The sequence below is a fragment of the Sus scrofa genome, chromosome 13 (assembly GCF_000003025.6).
Source record: "Sus scrofa isolate TJ Tabasco breed Duroc chromosome 13, Sscrofa11.1, whole genome shotgun sequence".
NCBI classification, from domain to species: domain Eukaryota; kingdom Metazoa; phylum Chordata; class Mammalia; order Artiodactyla; family Suidae; genus Sus; species Sus scrofa.
Genome location: NC_010455.5, coordinates 100,026,121 through 100,044,585, shown reverse-complemented (window position 1 = coordinate 100,044,585; position 18,465 = coordinate 100,026,121). Strand labels below are relative to the sequence as shown.

At 36.8% G+C, this 18,465-nt stretch overlaps 1 protein-coding gene across 2 annotated transcripts in view; it reads left to right on the top strand.

Annotated features, from left to right (window-relative positions):
- IFT80 (intraflagellar transport 80) overlaps positions 1-18,465 on the top strand; it is a 134,946-nt gene that overhangs the window by 33,563 nt on the left and 82,918 nt on the right. The window contains exons 6-8 of one of the 2 annotated variants that reach the window (XM_021069731.1): positions 3,785-3,894; positions 7,962-8,051; positions 9,475-9,612. In XM_021069731.1, the coding sequence (XP_020925390.1) occupies positions 3,785-3,894; positions 7,962-8,051; positions 9,475-9,612 (338 nt within the window). The remainder of the gene's footprint in view (positions 1-3,784; positions 3,895-7,961; positions 8,052-9,474; positions 9,613-18,465) is intronic. The other variant, XM_021069732.1, reaches the window with a different exon arrangement.

Genomic DNA, 18,465 nt, shown 5'->3' with positions numbered 1-18,465 from the left:
AAGCAATTGAAATACATTTTTGTCTCCTCTTCTGTGGTTTAAAATGCCTTCAACATGTTGAAAGAATTTAGATAATTTGTTTTACAGAGAGATAAGGGTCTGACATTTAACACAACCCCAGGTGCATGTGGTTTCTTAAAAAATGTCAAAAAGGTCACATGATCTCAGTGTACAAAGTCAGAAAAACAAGATCTTTTTGAGCCTTAGCTGAAATGGAACATAAATAAAAATTCCCAATATACAAAGCAAGAAATTAATTGTTATAAAACTATTTTTGGTTTTGGTCCATTTTTTGTTAATGATGAAATTAATTACATCTTATTACATAATTTGGTAAACTTTTTGTTGTAAAGTTTTCTAACCTGAAGGCTATATTATTACTTCCATACTGACTTTGCAAAGTAAAGTATATGTAGCACTGGGATAATTCAGTACATTTTAAAAAACACTTTAAATATTACAGCTTTGTTTCAAATGCTAGTGAGATGAGTTTTTATTACAGGGATCATTATTTTCTTTATGAAGCTAATTCATCTACCTTCAATAATGATCTTTTCCAGAACCACTGAAATCAGAGGTTGCATAGTGATAAAAACATTCATATATACAATAGTTTCACACTTAACATTTTATTATAAATATAAAGAGTGAATATAATTAAGAGTTCTCTTAGTTCTTGATGTTATATCTATTTAGAATATTGGCGGTTAAGATAAGGACTTAGCTGCTGATCTTATTTTAGGATTGCTTATTTATCATAAACAATTCCATATTAATTTTTTTTATTGAAGGAATGTGGTTAAAAACCACATGTTATAACAAAGGAATTACTTAAAATTTCCTGTATAAGCTTATTTTTTAATTCTGTATGTTTCTATACCTTTTTTAAACGTTATTATTGTTTTTAAAATGTTGTATAAGCAGGAAATGAATAATCTTCATGTCCCAATAGGGGAGATAATTATTCTGAAGATTTATAAGGTTTATAAACAAGGAAATGGTTACACAGCTGACTTAATGGGGCCACAAATTCAATGTTAAGGAGGACATAAGCATCCCTAGCTCCTCATCCTATACCCCAAACCATGCCTTTTACCACGACTAAAAGGCTAGAGTCACATCCTGTATAACTCAGTGGGAGTTGTGTTTACTGAATTATTTCTTTGGGGGTAGATGTTTGTCATAGTTTGTATACACTCAGGAAAATGTAATTAATGTAATTTAAAATGTAATTAACCATGAAGATTTGATGGTCTATAATTAAAATATATAAATTTACTTTTTTGCACAATAATTACATCTGTAATAATGGAAATAAAGAAGGCACCTATAATTCTACCACTTTCTTCCCCTGCTCCCTTACATTCCTCACCAAGAATCACATTTGGAATATCTGGAATTTTGATTTACATTTTCTGGGGAGTTTGAGTTGAAAACTCTTTTCATTTGGAGATTTACTTTGAAGCCTAGGTCAGCTCCTGGCTCTGCCAGAGAATATTCCAAGAAAATGTTCTTACCAAGTATGGAAGAAGTGCCTTCTGAGGTCAGCCATCTCATTGGCCATCTGTAGGTTCTTCTGATATAGGACAATCCTAGGTATCACTAACTGAACAGAATATTTAGACCCAATATAATATCTGACTTATGCCATGGACGAAATGCTTCAGGAGATTTTTGGACTAAGTCTAAATCAGACTTCTTAAGTCCTGCAAACCACTGAGACTTGTTCACAATTGAATTATTTTTGGTGGGGGGAAAAATGACATGAAAGGAGCATGGTGACACTTAAACACAAGCATTTATCTTACTAAAATTTACTTCCTGTTGATTACTGATTACTCCCTGTTGATTAGCATCAGTTGGCTTCTCCATTTAAATAAACAAACCTTACTGATTGCTACCAAATTTTCAGGTTAGGATTTCATTTTACTGAGAATGTAAATTCCTTAAAGATTTATTCATTCACAAAAAGTCAACTGCTACAATAGTCTGACTTAGGAATCCTAGACAATTTTTAAAAGCTTGGTTTTATAAATATAAATGGGTTAATATTTCATAAATTAATTATATAACCTTGATTCACTTTCCTAATGGATAGATAACTGGGTCAGATAGGGGAGTATAGATAATTTAATGCTCTCAATTGATGTGGTATTGAAGTATGCTCAAATGAAGTATCGCCTTCCAGAAGACATTAGGTAATCTAGAAAGTATTTGAGTTAAAAAATACCTAAATCCTAACTCTAGGATTCCTCTGCTAGGAATCTCTAAATTCCTATCCTAGGACAATGAAAACAGTATGAAATTTAATGTCGTTTATAGTATGGTGGGTAAATCATACTTGTACCTTTCCCCTAGAAGTGGAGTCAACATTATGCTGGTAATATCTTAGCCTAACTTTCAGGCCAAAGCCATACTTAATAGATGGCAAAACTTTCCCTAACCTCATATTTACTTTGCGTTTTTATGAATTCATAGACGAGAGAGAGAGGTTATTCGGGGGGCAGGGTAAATTTTGTCCATTAGACTACTGTTTAAGCAGCAAATGAGAGGAAGTTCTGTTGCCTGCAGCAGCATCAGGAATGGGAATTAATCTATCAGGTGAGTATGCCATGTGTATTTTTGTATGGAAAACTTAAATCAACTTATGCATTGAGTTAAACACTGATGACTGTTTTGTTTTGGGGTAAATTATGCTCAGAGACAGAGATTGTCTTTGCCAATATTTTGTTTAACACAGGTTTACTGTAGTAATTATAATAATTTCATATGCAAATAGCATACTGGATAATGTCTCTTAATAAGCCAATAAAGAAAATATAAACTAAACCAATGATAAATAAAGCAATAAAGTCCAAGTTTAGTTGAAGTATACCTTTCTACAGGTTGGCTCTCAGAAGATGGATGCACGAGCTGAAGTCACAAAAGCAAAAGTCAATTGTTGCTGTTGGAGCACGTTGCTAGGGAACAAAGACTCAGGTGTTGACCAGCTAAATGATCTTGACTGGGCTGCCACTCTGTTTTCACTATTGCCAATAAGGGGTCTTACCCTGACAAGAGCTAATGCCCCTAGGTCTTCAGAGAGCTATTTAGATCAGCAGAGTTGCCTTGCTGAGGCCAAGCATTCTCAGTCCTCACTGCTTCTGGGTATTTATAGTCTAAATGTCCCCTCCCCATAGTTGCTTCTCCATTTGTTCTTATTGATCACCCCCAGTGGTGTTCCTCAGCAGCTGAACCACAGAATGCTTTATCAGCAACTTCAGATGTCAGTGAGGATATCCTGACCCAACACCTTCACTCTTTTTTTTTTTTAAACACCTTCGCTCTTACGGCAAAACAGCTTTCCTTATAAAAAACAACCTCATTTTTGTCAGGAAATGAGTGGATTTGAAATCATACCAAACCACTACACAATAGCTGTTGATGATGGGAAATGATAAATCATGGCCTGATACCTCTTTATATCTTAAAATAATGAGGTGTATTTATTTTATGTATTTCTGTAGCATGCTCTTGAATTCCTTAAAACTCTACATTTTCTCAGCAAGATCAAAATTAGTAAAAATATAGTTTATCAGTTGCTCGCTGTAGATTTTGAATGGTCAATATTGACCCAGTCTGTGTTTCAGTATTAGACTGTATATTCTGTTTGGATGGGCTGTTGAATAAGGAGGAAATGAAATGACACCCCATATTGCTTTTTTGATTTTCTTAACAATTTTCCTTTATATAAAGCATAATAACTAAAGCTTATCAGTTTTTTTTTTCCTTTTCCTTTTTATAGGAACACCAGTGTATTCAGTAGCATGGGGCCCTGATTCAGAAAAGGTTCTTTACACAGCAGGCAAGCAGCTGATCATTAAACCTCTTCAACCAAATGCTAAAGTTTTACAGGTACTTCTCAGGCATTTGTAAATTGCTATCAGTGTCTGGCAGACTGCTAAGTAAGAGGTCAGTTTCTTCAGAGTCCTTTCCTTCTGGGTGGTCTTGTTATAGTTAAGGCTTTTAACTGTGTGGTTTTATCAGCCTTTATTACAGAATAGCTCTGGCTATGTTTCCAACAAGGTTCACTTCTCCCTTATTCCAATTCGCATTACACCAGTAAGTCGCAAATGCGTCTTGAGTTACTAAATTGTCACCTGATTTGGCGCAATATCCATCTTTAAGTTTATCAGAGTCAACCTCTCATGTATAGATTTGAAACAAAGCAAGACTAAATCATAAAACTTTAAAAGCTTGTTTAGGAGTTCCCATTGTGTCTTGGCAGTAACAAACCCGGCTGGTATCCATGAGGACGCCAGTTCGATCCCTGGCCTTATTCAATGGGTTAAGGATACGGCGTTGCTGTGAGCTGTGGTGTAGGTCTCACTCGCAGCTTGGATTCCGTATTGCTGTAGCTGTGATGTAGGCCGGCAGCTGTAGCCTGAGAACTTTCATATGCCACAGGTGCAGCCCTAAAAAGACAAAGAAATAAAAATAAAAAAATAAAAAGACAGAGCTCTTTTCAACTGTGTTTTAAATCATCATCTCTAGGATCATCCTCTTCCTCTTCATTGTCTGTTTAGTATCCTTGAGCTTTCTCTAAGACCGTAGAATTCATTTAATATTTTTAGAGTGGAGGGAAAGTCAGTGTAATGTTTAGAACAAATTGGATGTATATAATTTTACCAATTATATGGAAGCAAAACAATAGTGGCAGTTAAGACAGATCAGGGTAGGACAAGTCAATGGAAAACGTTTAAACCTATGTTTTGATAGGGGTTTTGATATTTGATTTCAGTGTTAAAAGGCAGAATCATTTTCTTCATATTTTGATAATGACACAGTGTAGTGTGGGTAATCAGAATAGTCTCTTTGGAGTTAGTCACGGGTTCAAATGTTCAGTTACTTGTATGTGACTTTGGGCAAATTATAAAAATATCTTAGAGCCTCAGATTTCTTATTTCTTCAATATGATGCTAATACCTACTTGATAGAATTGTTGTGAGGATTAAATGAGTTAAGTTGCAAAGTTATATGATGGTGCATATAATAAAAAAATTGAATGCACACAATAAGCATCCAATATAGAGTAGTTGTTATTATTGATGTTATGGTGTTATTGTATTATTTCTGCCTTTTAGTCAGCTTATAATAAATTAGAGCCCAAGGAGGCTAGTTAAAAGGTGTAACGACTAGGCCCTGGGTAGGGGATTTGGAGCTGCAGATTGACTGGCTACAGCAGGGATAAAAGTTTTAAAGAGAAATATCAGGTTTAACAGTTGCGTAGATACAGAATTTGGAGAGTAAGGACATAGAGGTGACTTTGAGGTTCCATATTAATAACTTCTTTGTAGACTAGGCTATACATATTCCGTATAGTCAACATTCATTTGCATTTACAGTGCTCACAGAACACTCTGCTCAGAACTATGGAACAACAGAAAGAGAAGAAATGGGGCAAAGGGAAGAGCTAGGAAAGAGGACTGGCTTTAACTGCCTTTAGTCAAAGTCTTCCATACCACTTATACTCTGAAAATGTGCTTTGAAATTATATAGCAAAAACAAGCAAGATGAGTCTTTTATAGTTTACAGTTTTCTGATTTTTTAGGTACCTGTAATCAGGCTTATATAAAAGAAACGCAGGAAGATTCTTATATCACCACTGATAAATTAAGTTATAGTTTTGTGGTTCAGTAAAACCTTTGGCCCAAGAGGTAGTGGAGGGAAAGAAAAGTATCCACTGCCAAAATTTAGCTGGAGTGGAGAAGGAATTAAAGTATAATGAATAACTTAGTGCAAATCTATTCCTTTTGGAAAACCAAAGCTGCAGCAGTTCTCCTTGGGCATAAGTATATACTTGTTTACAAAAAAGAATGCTTATTTATTTATTTATTGGCCACACCTGAAGCATGTAGCAGTTCCTGGCCAGGGACCAAACCCACACTACAGCAGTGGCATGGGTTCAGTCCCTGGCACGGGAACTTCAGCATGCTGCATGTGCAGCCAAAAAAATTAATAAGTGAAATGAAATTCTTGGGAATCTCTGCATGTGTGTATCTATATGTATTTATATCAATATCTATATATTCTTATTTTTGTCTTAGTTTATTTCAGGACATTGGATTAATTTAGCAGTAAGTTGTGAAAAATTATTGCTTTATCCTACGTTTTTTGAGGATGTATATTTTTATGTATCTTGAATAAAGCAAGCTATGAATTATTGCTTATTTGACCCTAATTTTATCTTTTATACTGTGTTTATTAAGAGCAGTAGATTGGGAAGGATCTATAGAGCCCTTAAAATCAGTCACTCCTAATACAAAGTTAATTGGCTTAGACATTAAAATGTACTTTAGACTCTTCAAGAAAAATTGGAGTTCCCGTCATGGCACAATGGTTAATGAATCCAACTAGGAACCATGAGGTTGCGGGTTCGGTCCCTGGCCTTGCTCAGTGGGTTAAGGATCTGGCGTTGCCATGAGCTGTGGTGTAGGTTGCAGACGCGGCTCGGATCCCGCATTGCTGTGGCTTTGGCGTAGGCCGGCGGCTACAGCTCCGATTCAACCCCTAGCCTGGGAACCTCCATATGCCGCGGGAGCGGCCCAAGAAAAGGCAAAAGAAAAAAAAAAAAGAAAAAAAATTGTTTTTCAGCTATATTATTTTACTTAAACATAGATAGATTAATGGCTTTTAATTACATGTGTGATAACAGCTAAATGAGCACATAGATTATATTTAAGAGCAAGAAGATATCCATGCTTATTTTCTAGATTGCCAGTTTTTGGATGACATATATACACAAATATTTATGCATTCTATGTATGTATGTATAGAATATATATCTGTGGAAAACTTCTTTTTGTTATACAGTAAGTGCAATGGAAGGTTTTCACAGTAGTTAGTGACTACAGGGACATGATGGTAAAGAGAATGAAGATTAGGTGAATGTGCAGAAAAGAGTAAAGAGTACTAAAAGATGTACTAAAAAGATGTTCATGCAGAATTTTTTTTTTCTCTTTCTTTCTTTTTTTGTTAATGGCTTCACCTGTGGCATATGGAAGTTCCTGGTCCAGGGATTGAATCTGAGACAAAGCTGTGGCAATGACGGATCCTTTAAACCACTGTGCTGGGCTCTGGATTGAACCTGCACATCCACAGTGACCTGAGCTGCTGCAGTCAGATTCTTAATCCACTGTGCCACTGCAGGAATTCCTAGAAGTTGGGGTTTTTTTTTTTTTGTTTGTTTGTTTGTTTTTTAGGGTTTTTTTAAGAAAAGAATTAGCAAGAATGAAGACAGTATCGATAATGGGATCAACTGTGCAAAGAAAGCAAAATTTGGATTCAGCTAAATTTTAGAGTATATAACATATTCATTCCATTATTATCACACAGATGTCAAGCTTGGAATAGTTCAACAGCAAGAGATTTTCCCATCTGGAGTCCAGGCAATTGAGGGAATTTATAAGGATGTAAGTTAATATAGTGGATGTTACAGTGCAAAGTGCTTTTTGTTAGGTTAAACTGGAAATAAAACAAGCAAATAGGTTATGCATGATGGCTATGAAAGGAAGATAGGAGTCTTCTCCAAGAAGAGGATAAGAGAATCATTAGAGACAAAATGTCTTTTTTTTTTTTTTTAATATTCTTTTTTTTTTTTTTTTGGCTATTTCTTGGGACTCTCCTGCGGCATATGGAGGTTCCCAGGCTAGGGGTCGAATCGGAGCTGTAGCCACCGGCCTACACCAGAGCCACAGCAACGCGGGATCCGAGCCGCGTCTGCAACCTGCACCATAGCTCATGGCAACACCGGATCATTAACCCACTAAGCAAGGGCAGGGACCGAACCCGCAACCTCATGGTTCCTAGTCGGATTCGTTAACCACTGTGCCACGACGGGAACTCCACAAAATGTCCTTTATTTAAAAAACTTTTCAGTGTTCTTGAAGTTATAATTAATAATCTTACTTTTTTTCTCATAGTGGAAGGCTCATGATGGCATTATTTTAAAAGTAGATTGGAACTCAGTCAATGATTTAATTTTATCTGCTGGTGAAGACTGTAAATATAAGGTATGTAATGTATAAATTTATCACCTGATTGAGAGGAGTTGCCCTCATGGCTCTGTGGTTAATGAATACCAACTAGGAACCATGAGGTTACGGGTTCGATCCCTGGCCTTGCTCAGTGGGTTAAGGATCCAGCGTTGCCGTGAGCTGTGGTGTAGGTTGCAGACGTGGCTCGGATCTGGCATTGCTGCGCCTGTGGCATAGGCTGGCAGCAACAGCTCCGATCAGACCCCAACCTGGGAACCTCCATATGCCTTGGGTGAGGCCCCAGAAAAGACCCCCCAGTAAATAAATAAATAAGTAAATTTATCACCTGGTTGAGAGAATTGAACTTCAGTGAAAAGTATTTAGCATAGAAGAATATTCTTTTAGTCCTTCACTTTAGTTATATCTTTTAACTCTAATGATTTAGCAAAATGTTATTTTATAATTTTAAGTGGTATTTTGAAGTGTTTTGCCTTTCTCATTGGTCTATTTCATTGACCTAGAGGATTTGATTTAATGAGTAGCAACATAAATACAACTCCTAGTTTTAATGACTTTTTTTTCTTTTTAGGGCCATACCTGCAGTATATGGAAGTTCCCAGGCTAGGGGTTGAATCAGAGCTGCATCTGTTGGCCTACACCACAGCCACAGCAACGCAGGATCTGAGCTGCATCTGCGACCTACACTATAGCTCACAGCAATGCCTGCTCTTTAACCCACTGAGTGAGGCCAGGGATGGAACCCACATCCTTATGGATACTAGGGTTCTTAACCCGCTGAGCCACAGTGGGAACTGCCTTAATGACTATTTAATCAATTTAAGTTTAAAAAAGTCAACCTTACTGGTTTATTAAACATTAATCAGCTTCAGACCAGAGTAATTTGTGAGGAAGAATAAGACTTAATGTAACTATAGTTAAAGGAAATTTAATTGAAATAAATACTTTCAGGGAAAGTTGATAGATCTAAGTGATCAAAAATAAATATTTAAGCAAAAAACTGAACATCTTGAAACTCTATTTTTAATTTAAAAGTACTTAAAATGAATAGATTTATGATTAAAGAGTTAGTAAAATCCAAAATTATCACAATGTTACTATAGCATTTTTTTGGGAGATATTTAGGTTTCTAGGAATATGGCTTCTGTCCTCCCTACCCCACCTTGATTGATAGTAAATAAATATAATTGCTAATATTATAAAGTGATGATTTCTTTTTTCTTTTTTTTGGTTGCCTACAGCATGTGGAAGTTCCAGGGATTGAACCTGCACCACAGAGGTGACCTGAGCTGCTGCAGTGGCAATGCCAGTTTCTTAATCCACTGTATCATAAGGAGACTCCACAGTGATGATTTCTAGATCTTTACTTGATACTTTACTGGAAAGCAGACTTGTTTGTAATGACAATTATAAGGGATTTTTTTAATTTGCTTTTTTGTAGGTATGGGATAGTTATGGCCGCCCTCTGTACAGTTCACAACCTCATGAGCATCCTATTACCTCAGTTGCCTGGGCTCCAGATGGAGAATTATTTGCTGTTGGATCATTTCATACTTTACGCTTGTGTGATAAAACTGGGGTAAGTTATAGTGGTGAGCAATCACAGATGTACTGTCATAAATGTGATCATGCACAACACACCTGGTTCTCAATCTTTAAAAAACCTTTTCAGTGATGCATTTGACCGCATCTTTCTGATTTGTCTTCTTAATGTACTGGTTTAATCAATTCCAGATTTATGGGACCTTATAAACGCTTTAAAAACTGAAGAATGAGTACATTCTCTACTATTTGTCTTTTTGGAAATACTTGTTTTAAGCAAGATTGTGAAAAATGGTGAAGTAAAGTTTTAAAATTTACACCCAATTAATATAGAGAGTTCAGTTTTGAACCTTTTTTAGTTATCAATGATTCATACAAAAATTTGGATTCCATATTTTTGGTAAGGAGTTAATAGCAATTTTTCTTTTTGTTTTTTCCTTTTTGTCTTTTTTCTTGGGGGTGTGGGGGGCACACCCGCTGCATATGGTAGTTTCCAGGCTAGGGGTCTTATCTGAGCTATAGCTGCCGGCCTATGCCACAGTCACAGCAACGTGGGATCCAAGCTGTGTCTGCAACCAACACCACAACTCACAGAAATGCTGGATCCTTAACCCACTGAAGGAGGCCAGGAATCGAACCTGAGTCCTCATGGATACTAGTTGAGTTCATTACTGCTGAGCCACGACTGGAACTCCTATAGTAATTTTTCTAAAAGGTCATTTTAAACCAAAGAATTCATATTTGAATGCATATGAAAATATTCCCTCATAAGAGAATTCCATACTGTTCTTAACCATGAGGAAATCACATAATTGTTCTGTGGCTTATTTTCCTCAAATGCAAACTAAAACAATTAATTTATAATTTTTAGAGCTTTATAAAGGACCCATCAAGTTTTTCGGTTACTTGCCTTCTATCATATAAAATATGAAGTCCTCTGCCTGATTCTGAATCTCTCTGAAACCTGGTGTCATAGAACCTATTACCTCTTTCCTCCACAACTCCTTAGTTTTTATCTGTGTTCATATCAGGCTCATGAGTCTCCTCTGCTCCTCACTAACACCCTTATTCATCTTCTCGTTTCATGGAATGCTTTCACCTCTTTTTGGCCATGAGTTGTAGCGACTTAATGTGTGATCTCAGACCAGGGATTGAACCTGGACCACAGCAGTGAAAGCACCCAAGTCCTAACTACCTAACCCCCAGGAAACCCCCTCACCTCTTATACTTAATGCATTCTTCCTATCCTTTAAGGCCCATCTCATATTTGACCTCCTTTCATGATACCTTCCATAGATAATCTAAAGTTTATTTATCTGTTTTTTAAATTTCCTCTCACCTAGAGCTCTTTTCTTAGTTACAACATCAGGATATTAAGTTAGATCATCTCATTTTTATCTGATTTTCTATCAATGATTCTAAGTCTGTAGAATATGTATTCTCATTTCACAATAAATTATGCTTTTATATTGTCAGTTTTAGTTTTATGTACATTATTTTGGACTCTTTAGATAGTTTTTAAGAGCCCATAGCTTAGTGGTTCCCTATTATTTATAAATAACAGTTGCTATTCAGTAATTCACTAATAAGTCAATTTAGGCATAATGATTTACATTTTCCATTTTGATGAAGGTATTTTAAAATTTTTAAAAACTTGGGGCATTGAATTGAGCTGAATAACTGAATTAAAGATTTACTTAAGGAGTTCCCAGCGTGGCTCAGTGGTTAACGAATCCAACTAGGAACCATGAGGTTACAGGTTCGATCCCTGGCCTTGCTCAGTGGGTTAAGGATCTTGTGTTGCTGTGAGCTGTGGTGTAGGTCTCAGACGTGGCGCAGATCCTGTGTTACTGTGGCTCTGGCGTAGGCCAGTGGCGACAGCTCCAATTAGACCCCTAGCTTGGGACTCTCCATATGCTGTGGGTGCGGCCCTAAAAAGACAAAAGACAAAAAAAAAAAAAAAAAGATTTACTTAAACACCAAGCCTATTTTTAGAATGTTAAGTGTTCTGAAAAAATAAACTTTCTAAAAGGATTTTGCAGGAGTTCCCATCGTGGCACAGCGGAAACAAATCCAACTAGGAACCATGAGGTTGTGGGTTGGATCTCTGGCCTTGCTCAGTGGGTTAAGGATCTGGCATTGCTGTGAGCTGTGGTGTAGGTCGAAGATTCGGCTCAGATCCTGCGTTGCTGTGGCTGTGGTGTAGGCTGGCAGGTATAGCTCCAATTTGACCCCCTAGCCTGGGAACCTCCATATGCCACGGGTATGGCCCTAAAAAGCAAAAAATAAAAAATAAAAAAAGGTAAAAATTAAAAAAAAAAAGACATCAAATGTGTGCTGCCTATCAAAAAGTATTTTAGAAACTGGGGATGAAAAACTGTAAAGATTTCCTTTCAAGTTGACAGTGTAGTAGAGAATCAGACTATAAGACTGTGCAGGTGCTATGCAGGAGGTTGTTTTTTGCCAGCACAGTAAAGGTGTGACATAACCTAACTCTGCTTGTGGCACATAGACTGAAGAGCTAAGGCGTGGAGAATTAGTAGTTCTCTAAGGAGACATGTTGTGAGAAGAGAGTTATAGGCAGAAGGAGCCTCTGGTGCATCAAATTATGGTGCTTTTTGTGTTAGCATCAGTTAGGTTTTACATGGGATGGTATCAGGAGATAATACAGAAAGGAGATTCTCAGACCAGATCTGTATTTGCCATCTAAAAGAGTCCAGCTTTTACTGTTTTAAAATCTAGTTACTTTATGTGAAGCCCCATTAGGATTTACTGTGGGGTAGAAAAGAGATGAGAAGGTTGAGCCCCTTGTCCTTCACCTGAACCAGAAGAGCTCCACATTAATTAGCTTTAATATTTGAGCATCCGATATAAGATTTCCTTTGAACAGCTAAAACAATGAAGTTGCAAACCAATATAGTCATAGAGAGCCATGACTGGTGGGTAATAACATGATAATATTCAAATATTGGAAGTATTGATTTGATGTCAGGAACAGTGATGCAGAGAGGGAACAGAACATGCAAAGGCAAAGAATTCTTGTCTGTTGGAAAAATTAAAAGTTCAGTAAGATTGCAATAGTTTGGATTTTATCCTTAGGGCAGTGATGAGCCACTGATCCATTTTAAGTAGTGACCTTATTGGATTTGGCATTTTATGAAATCTACTGAGGTCAGCAGGGAGGATGGAATAGAGGGGAGGCAGACCGAATGCAGGATGGCTAATTAGAGGCTATTGCAGTAATACGAGAAAAAGATGTTAGCCTGAATAGTAGGGAATAGCAGTGGGGATGGAAAGAAGTAGACAGGTTCAGGAGATAAATTCTTGCTATAAAAAAAATGGAGTCAATAATTATTTGGACTCTAATTTCAGTATCTCACTGTCTTGGTGCTGGCCTGAGGGTAATGCCGTCTTATGGCCTGGTATAATTTGTACTGGTTTTGTGTGATATAATTTTATTTGATCCCCGTGTAATCATTACAATAATAAATTAAATTACCTATATTTCAGAGCTCATAAGTATCATCTGGGCATTGCTAAAATACATATTCTTGAGCTCCCATTTGTATTGTGATGAATCAAAATCTCATGAGAATGGGGCCTGGAGAGGTATATTTTTTAAGTTCCTTGGTTATCTTTGTGAGGTAATCCTCAGACCGTGGTTATTTTTATGAAGTAATCTGCTTGAAGGAACACTTAGGTAAAACATGTGAGATGTTTTATATTCCTTCTTGGTTCTGAAAGTGGTAATGTTTGCCCTACTATAGAAAAAATAATTTTAAAGATGAAATAGTAAATGACAATGAAGGTAATATCAAAAGAGTAGTCCAATTGAAAAAATAAAGTTTTTCAGGAGTTCCTGTTGTGGAGCAGCAGAAATGAATCCAATTAGTGTCCATGAGGATGAGGGTTCCATCCCCAGCCTCACTCAGTGGGTTAAGGATCCTAAGTTGCTGTGGCTGTGGTGTAGGCTGGCGGCTGTAGCTCCAATTCAACCCCTAGCCCAGGAACTTCAAAGATAAAGTCTGTTAAAAACATCGTGTAGTTATAATTCTTCTGATTCTTCCTTAGCTTTTGCTTCATTGAAAATTACTCTGGGGATATAGTTATTTTACCTCTTGTAATCTGTTACTTAAAGTTGTATAATAGTAGTAATAATTTTACCAGGTGCCATATTTTGCAGCAGAATTTCAGTATTAGATATTGTAAGAATCTAGTCTTCAGAAATGATCTACGCCCTATCATTTTGCTAAAGTGGAAACACTTACAGTATGTGAATAGTGTGTGTGATGATATTGTCTGAACTTTCTAAATTGATTCTTTCAAAATAACTGGTTTTAAATACTATTAAAGCATTTACATTCATTGAATTACCAGTGGATATTTTTGTTTGATTTCTGTTGTGGGGTTTTTCTTTGTTTTGTTTTGTTTTTTGGCCATACCAATGGCATCCAGAAGGTCCTGGGCCAGGGATTAAACCTGCACCACAGCAGCAACCTGAGTGATTGCAATGACAACACCAGATCCTTAACTCGATGCTCCACATAGGAACTCTTGTGTTGCATATTTTTACAGAAAATATCTGGGGGAGTTCCCATCGTGGCACACTGGAAACGAATCTGACTAGGAACCATGAGGTTGCAGGTTCGATCCCTGACCTCGCTGAGTGGGTTAAGGATCCGGTGTTGCCGTGAGCTGTGGTGTAAGTTGCAAACACAGCTCGGATCCTGCATTGCTGTGGCTGTGGTGTAGGCCAGCAGCTATAGCTCTGATTCAATCCCTAGCCTGGGAACCTCCATATGCCATGGGTACAGCCCCAAAAAGACAAAATAATAATAATAATAATAAAGTCTTAAAAAAAAAAAAAAAGAAAATATCTGGGGAGTTCCCGTTGTGGCTCAGCAGAAACAAATCCAACTAGGAACCATGAGGTTGCGGGTTCCATCCCTGGCCTTAATCAGTGGGTTAAGGATCTGGTGTTGCCATGAGTTGTGGTGTAGGTCGCGCATGTGGCTGGGATCTGGCATTGCTGTGTCTCTGTCGTAGGCTGGCAGCAACAGCTCCAATTAGACCCCTAGCCTGGGAACCTCCATATGCTGTGGGTGCGGCCCTAAAAAGACAAAAGACAAAAAAAAAAAAAAAGGAAAAAAAGAAAGGAAAGAAAATATTTGGAACTCTTGCATGCAGTTGTTTTTTCTTCTTGTGTAATTTTTATCTGAATAATATCTCCCTTCATATAGTTATCATTTAGATTTTATGAGTTATTTGATTAAACTAGGTTCTGTCTATTCCTAGAATGGTACTTAGAAATAGTTGTGTATATTAATATGTTCAAACCTTTTTGGAGAACGAGTTGACATAACATGTTGAAAACCAAAAAAAACGTAAGTATGCTTACCTTCACTCATCCAACTCCAGGTCTAGGAATTTGTCCTACAGAAATAATAGGATAAAGGATGCTCAATTAATTATTATCTATATTTAACAAATGAAAAGCAATCTAAACCTTTAACATTAGGACATTATTTATTATGAATATAATTGTTATAATGATTATAATATAGTTACTGCAAGTGACTGTCTGCTTTCATGATGCCATGAAAAGATTTTTAAGATAGGAGTTCCTATCGTGGTGCAGCGGAAAGAAATCCGACCAGTATCCATGAGGATGTGGGTTTGATCCCTGGCTTCGCTCAGTGGGTCAGGGATCCAGTGTTGCCATGAGCTGTGGTGTTGCTGTGACTATGGCCTAGGCTGGCAGCTGTAGCTCCAGTTCAGCTCCTAGCCTAGGAACTTCCATATGCTGTGAGTGCAGCCTTAAAAAGCAAAAAAAAAAAAAGAGCGCCCGTGAGATTTTTAAATAGAAAAAAGTTACAAATTTTATGCATAGGATGGTCCCATTTATATAAAAAATATGAGTCCATATATGAATAGAAAATGGTCTGACGATATACATTTTCACAGTGGTTATCCTTGGAGTTTGAAGTGATAGGTGGATTTATACATATATGTAAAACTCTATTTTCTAAAATTTTCAAATTAAAAAAACATGCTTTATAGTTTTTGAAGAGGGGAAAAACTGGGTTTATCCTTTCATTTCATTTTGCTTATAAAATTCATTGTGTTCTCTAATTATATAATTCAGTTTCCTTTTTAAAGATATGATTTTTGAAGCTATTTATATGTATATAATTAAAACATGGGAAATTATTTTTAAGGTGATATAGAACATGTACATCTTTATTGGGGAAGTAATTCTGTTCACTAAGATGAAGCATTTTGAGTCAAAATTAAATTACCTGGATGAATAATTCCTGCACATCTTTTTTTAAAAATGCCAAGCACACATTGCCTTTGTGGAGTTTACTTTCTTATTGCTAAGACAGGTATTAAATGGTTAATTACCTACTTAGTTATTTAATTACAGTTGTAATAAATTTTACAAGGAGGTACAGGCTGCTCCTAGTAATGAGACCTAATCTCTTTGGAGGGTCAAGGCAAGTTCATGTGGTGAAAGGTAAGAAGAGCAATGCTTATTGAGATTCTTCACCTCTTCTTACTTACCAAGTAAATGGTGTCAATTTAGGGCAGAAAATTTCAGTTAGCTAGTGCTAGATACTTTTATGACACAATTGTTAAACTCTTGAAGAAACCTATCAAAGCTTCTTTTAAGAAATAAATGCTCTCTTCAATCTGGAAACGTCTCTCTTAAACGTAGTTCCTTGTTTCTTTTTTTTTTTTTTTCCCTCTCACAATCTGCAACTTAAAATTGTATAATTAGTAGTACTAGTAATCATTTATCCAGCGCCAGATTGTGTGGAAAAATTTCAGTATTAGATGTTATAGAAATCCGGTTGCGAAGAAGGATATAAACCCTGGCGTTTGCTGCAGATTGATCAGATTTCTATTTTGGGAGCTCTGTGTTGAGAGTTCTTAACCGATTTTTAATTGAGTGCACTACTGTTCTTAACATTTTATTAAAAATTCTTGTCTAGGTTTCCTTGGCAGAAATTGGATAGTAATTTTATAATATAAACTTTAATGAATGAGTGTAAACTTTCAGGTTATCTGTGAAATAATAAGCCTAGAAAATGTGTGGGTTTTTTTAGTTCCTAAAAAGAATATATTTTCTGTAAATCGAGGATAATAGTTACGAAGATTAGATGAGTTTAAACATAATAAAGTACATAGAATACTGCCTAGAAATAGTAAATACTCAATAAATGTTAGTTATTATTAATTTATGGTTTTCTTTTCCACATGTCAATAGCACATGTATGTAACTAGACTGATGAGAGGACTATTTGAAAAAGACAGAAATTTTTATATTTTTGTATAGGTATATTACTCCAACTCATTTGCTATATAGTAAACCTAATAGTCCCACTAGCTTTCATCATAAAATTGGAAATTTTTTAAAAGCCTCCCACTCCCCTACCCCCCGCTAAGCTGATATGAAACTCTGGTGCCTATTTACATCTTCTATTTAAGCAGGCAAATTACCTGTATTGGCTCAGAACTCATGTCCTGGTGTACTTCTGTGGACTGTGGTTCAGATACCAATTTCATTTTCAAGGTCATTTGCTATTCTTGTTTGCTTGTTTTTAACCCAGAGGCAAATTTAAAACCTAGGAAGTATTCCTCAATGAGTTAGTTGTCATGGTTTTACTGTGTTGATTCAAGTCAGTTGCATGTATAGGCTGCTTGATGGTGTTTCATACAGAGGCTTAAGGAGTACTGGACTCTAGCTCCCTCCTCTCCATAATCCTACCCCAACTCTTATTGAAAGGGGGTTTTGTGTTGCCTCTTTGCTGTCATTAGTGCAAATTGTGGATGGTAGAGAGGTCCCCAGTGGACAGCGTTCACAGAGCTTATCGGGGAGGGCCACTGCTTTGGTGTCCCAGAGCTGGAATGATCTGACGGATTCTATGACGCAGTCCCTAAAGCACCATGTTTGGAGAGGGAAGGTGCTACCTCTGTTCACTTGAGTGGAGAGTGGGAATGTTCCACAGGGCTAGATCCCACTGTCTCCATAGCAACCAGTGGCTGGTGGGGAGAGTGCCATGGATTCTTTCCTGGTGTGTGTTTGAAGGGTAGTCTGCATTGCAGCCCCTCTACTCAAACCCTTGACCAGAGAATGGGCATTACTTGGTGTTTATTTTGTCTCACATACTACTTGGAATTAATATAATACCATTTCATGTAAAGTATAAGAACCTTGTGTCTATGAATTTCATTTACCCACCTCTCCTTTATGCTATGGTTGTATTATATCTATCCCACTATGTTAGTTTTTGCTTTTAAAAGTCATATTCATTCTAAAGAAATTATGAGAAGAAAGATAGTCTTTATATTTACCTACATGTTTATCATCTCTAGTACTCTTCATTTCTTCCTGAAGGTCCTGTTTTCCATCTTGTATAACTTTCCTTCAGCCTAAGAATCTTCCTTTAGGCATATCTCACAATACACAACTACTGGTGATGAATTTTCTTTCTCTTAATTTATCTGAAAATATTTTTATTTTTCTCTCCACTGGATTTACAGTCTAGGTTGACAGAAAATTTTTTTCCTTTCTTTTCTTTCAGCACTTTAAAGATACTCTTCTGCTCTCTTTTGGTCTTTACTATTTTTTTTTTTTTTCTTGTCTTTTTGCTATTTCTTTGGGCTGCTCTTGCGGCCTATGGAGGTTCCCAGGCTAGGGGTTGAATTGGAGCTGTAGCCACTGGCCTACGCCATAGCCACAGCAACGCGGGATCCGAGCCGAGTCTGCAACCTACACCACAGCTCATGGCAACGCCGGATCGTTAACCTGCTGAGCAAGGGCAGGGACCGAACCCACAACCTCATGGTTCCTAGTCGGATTCGTTAACCACTGCGCCATGACGGG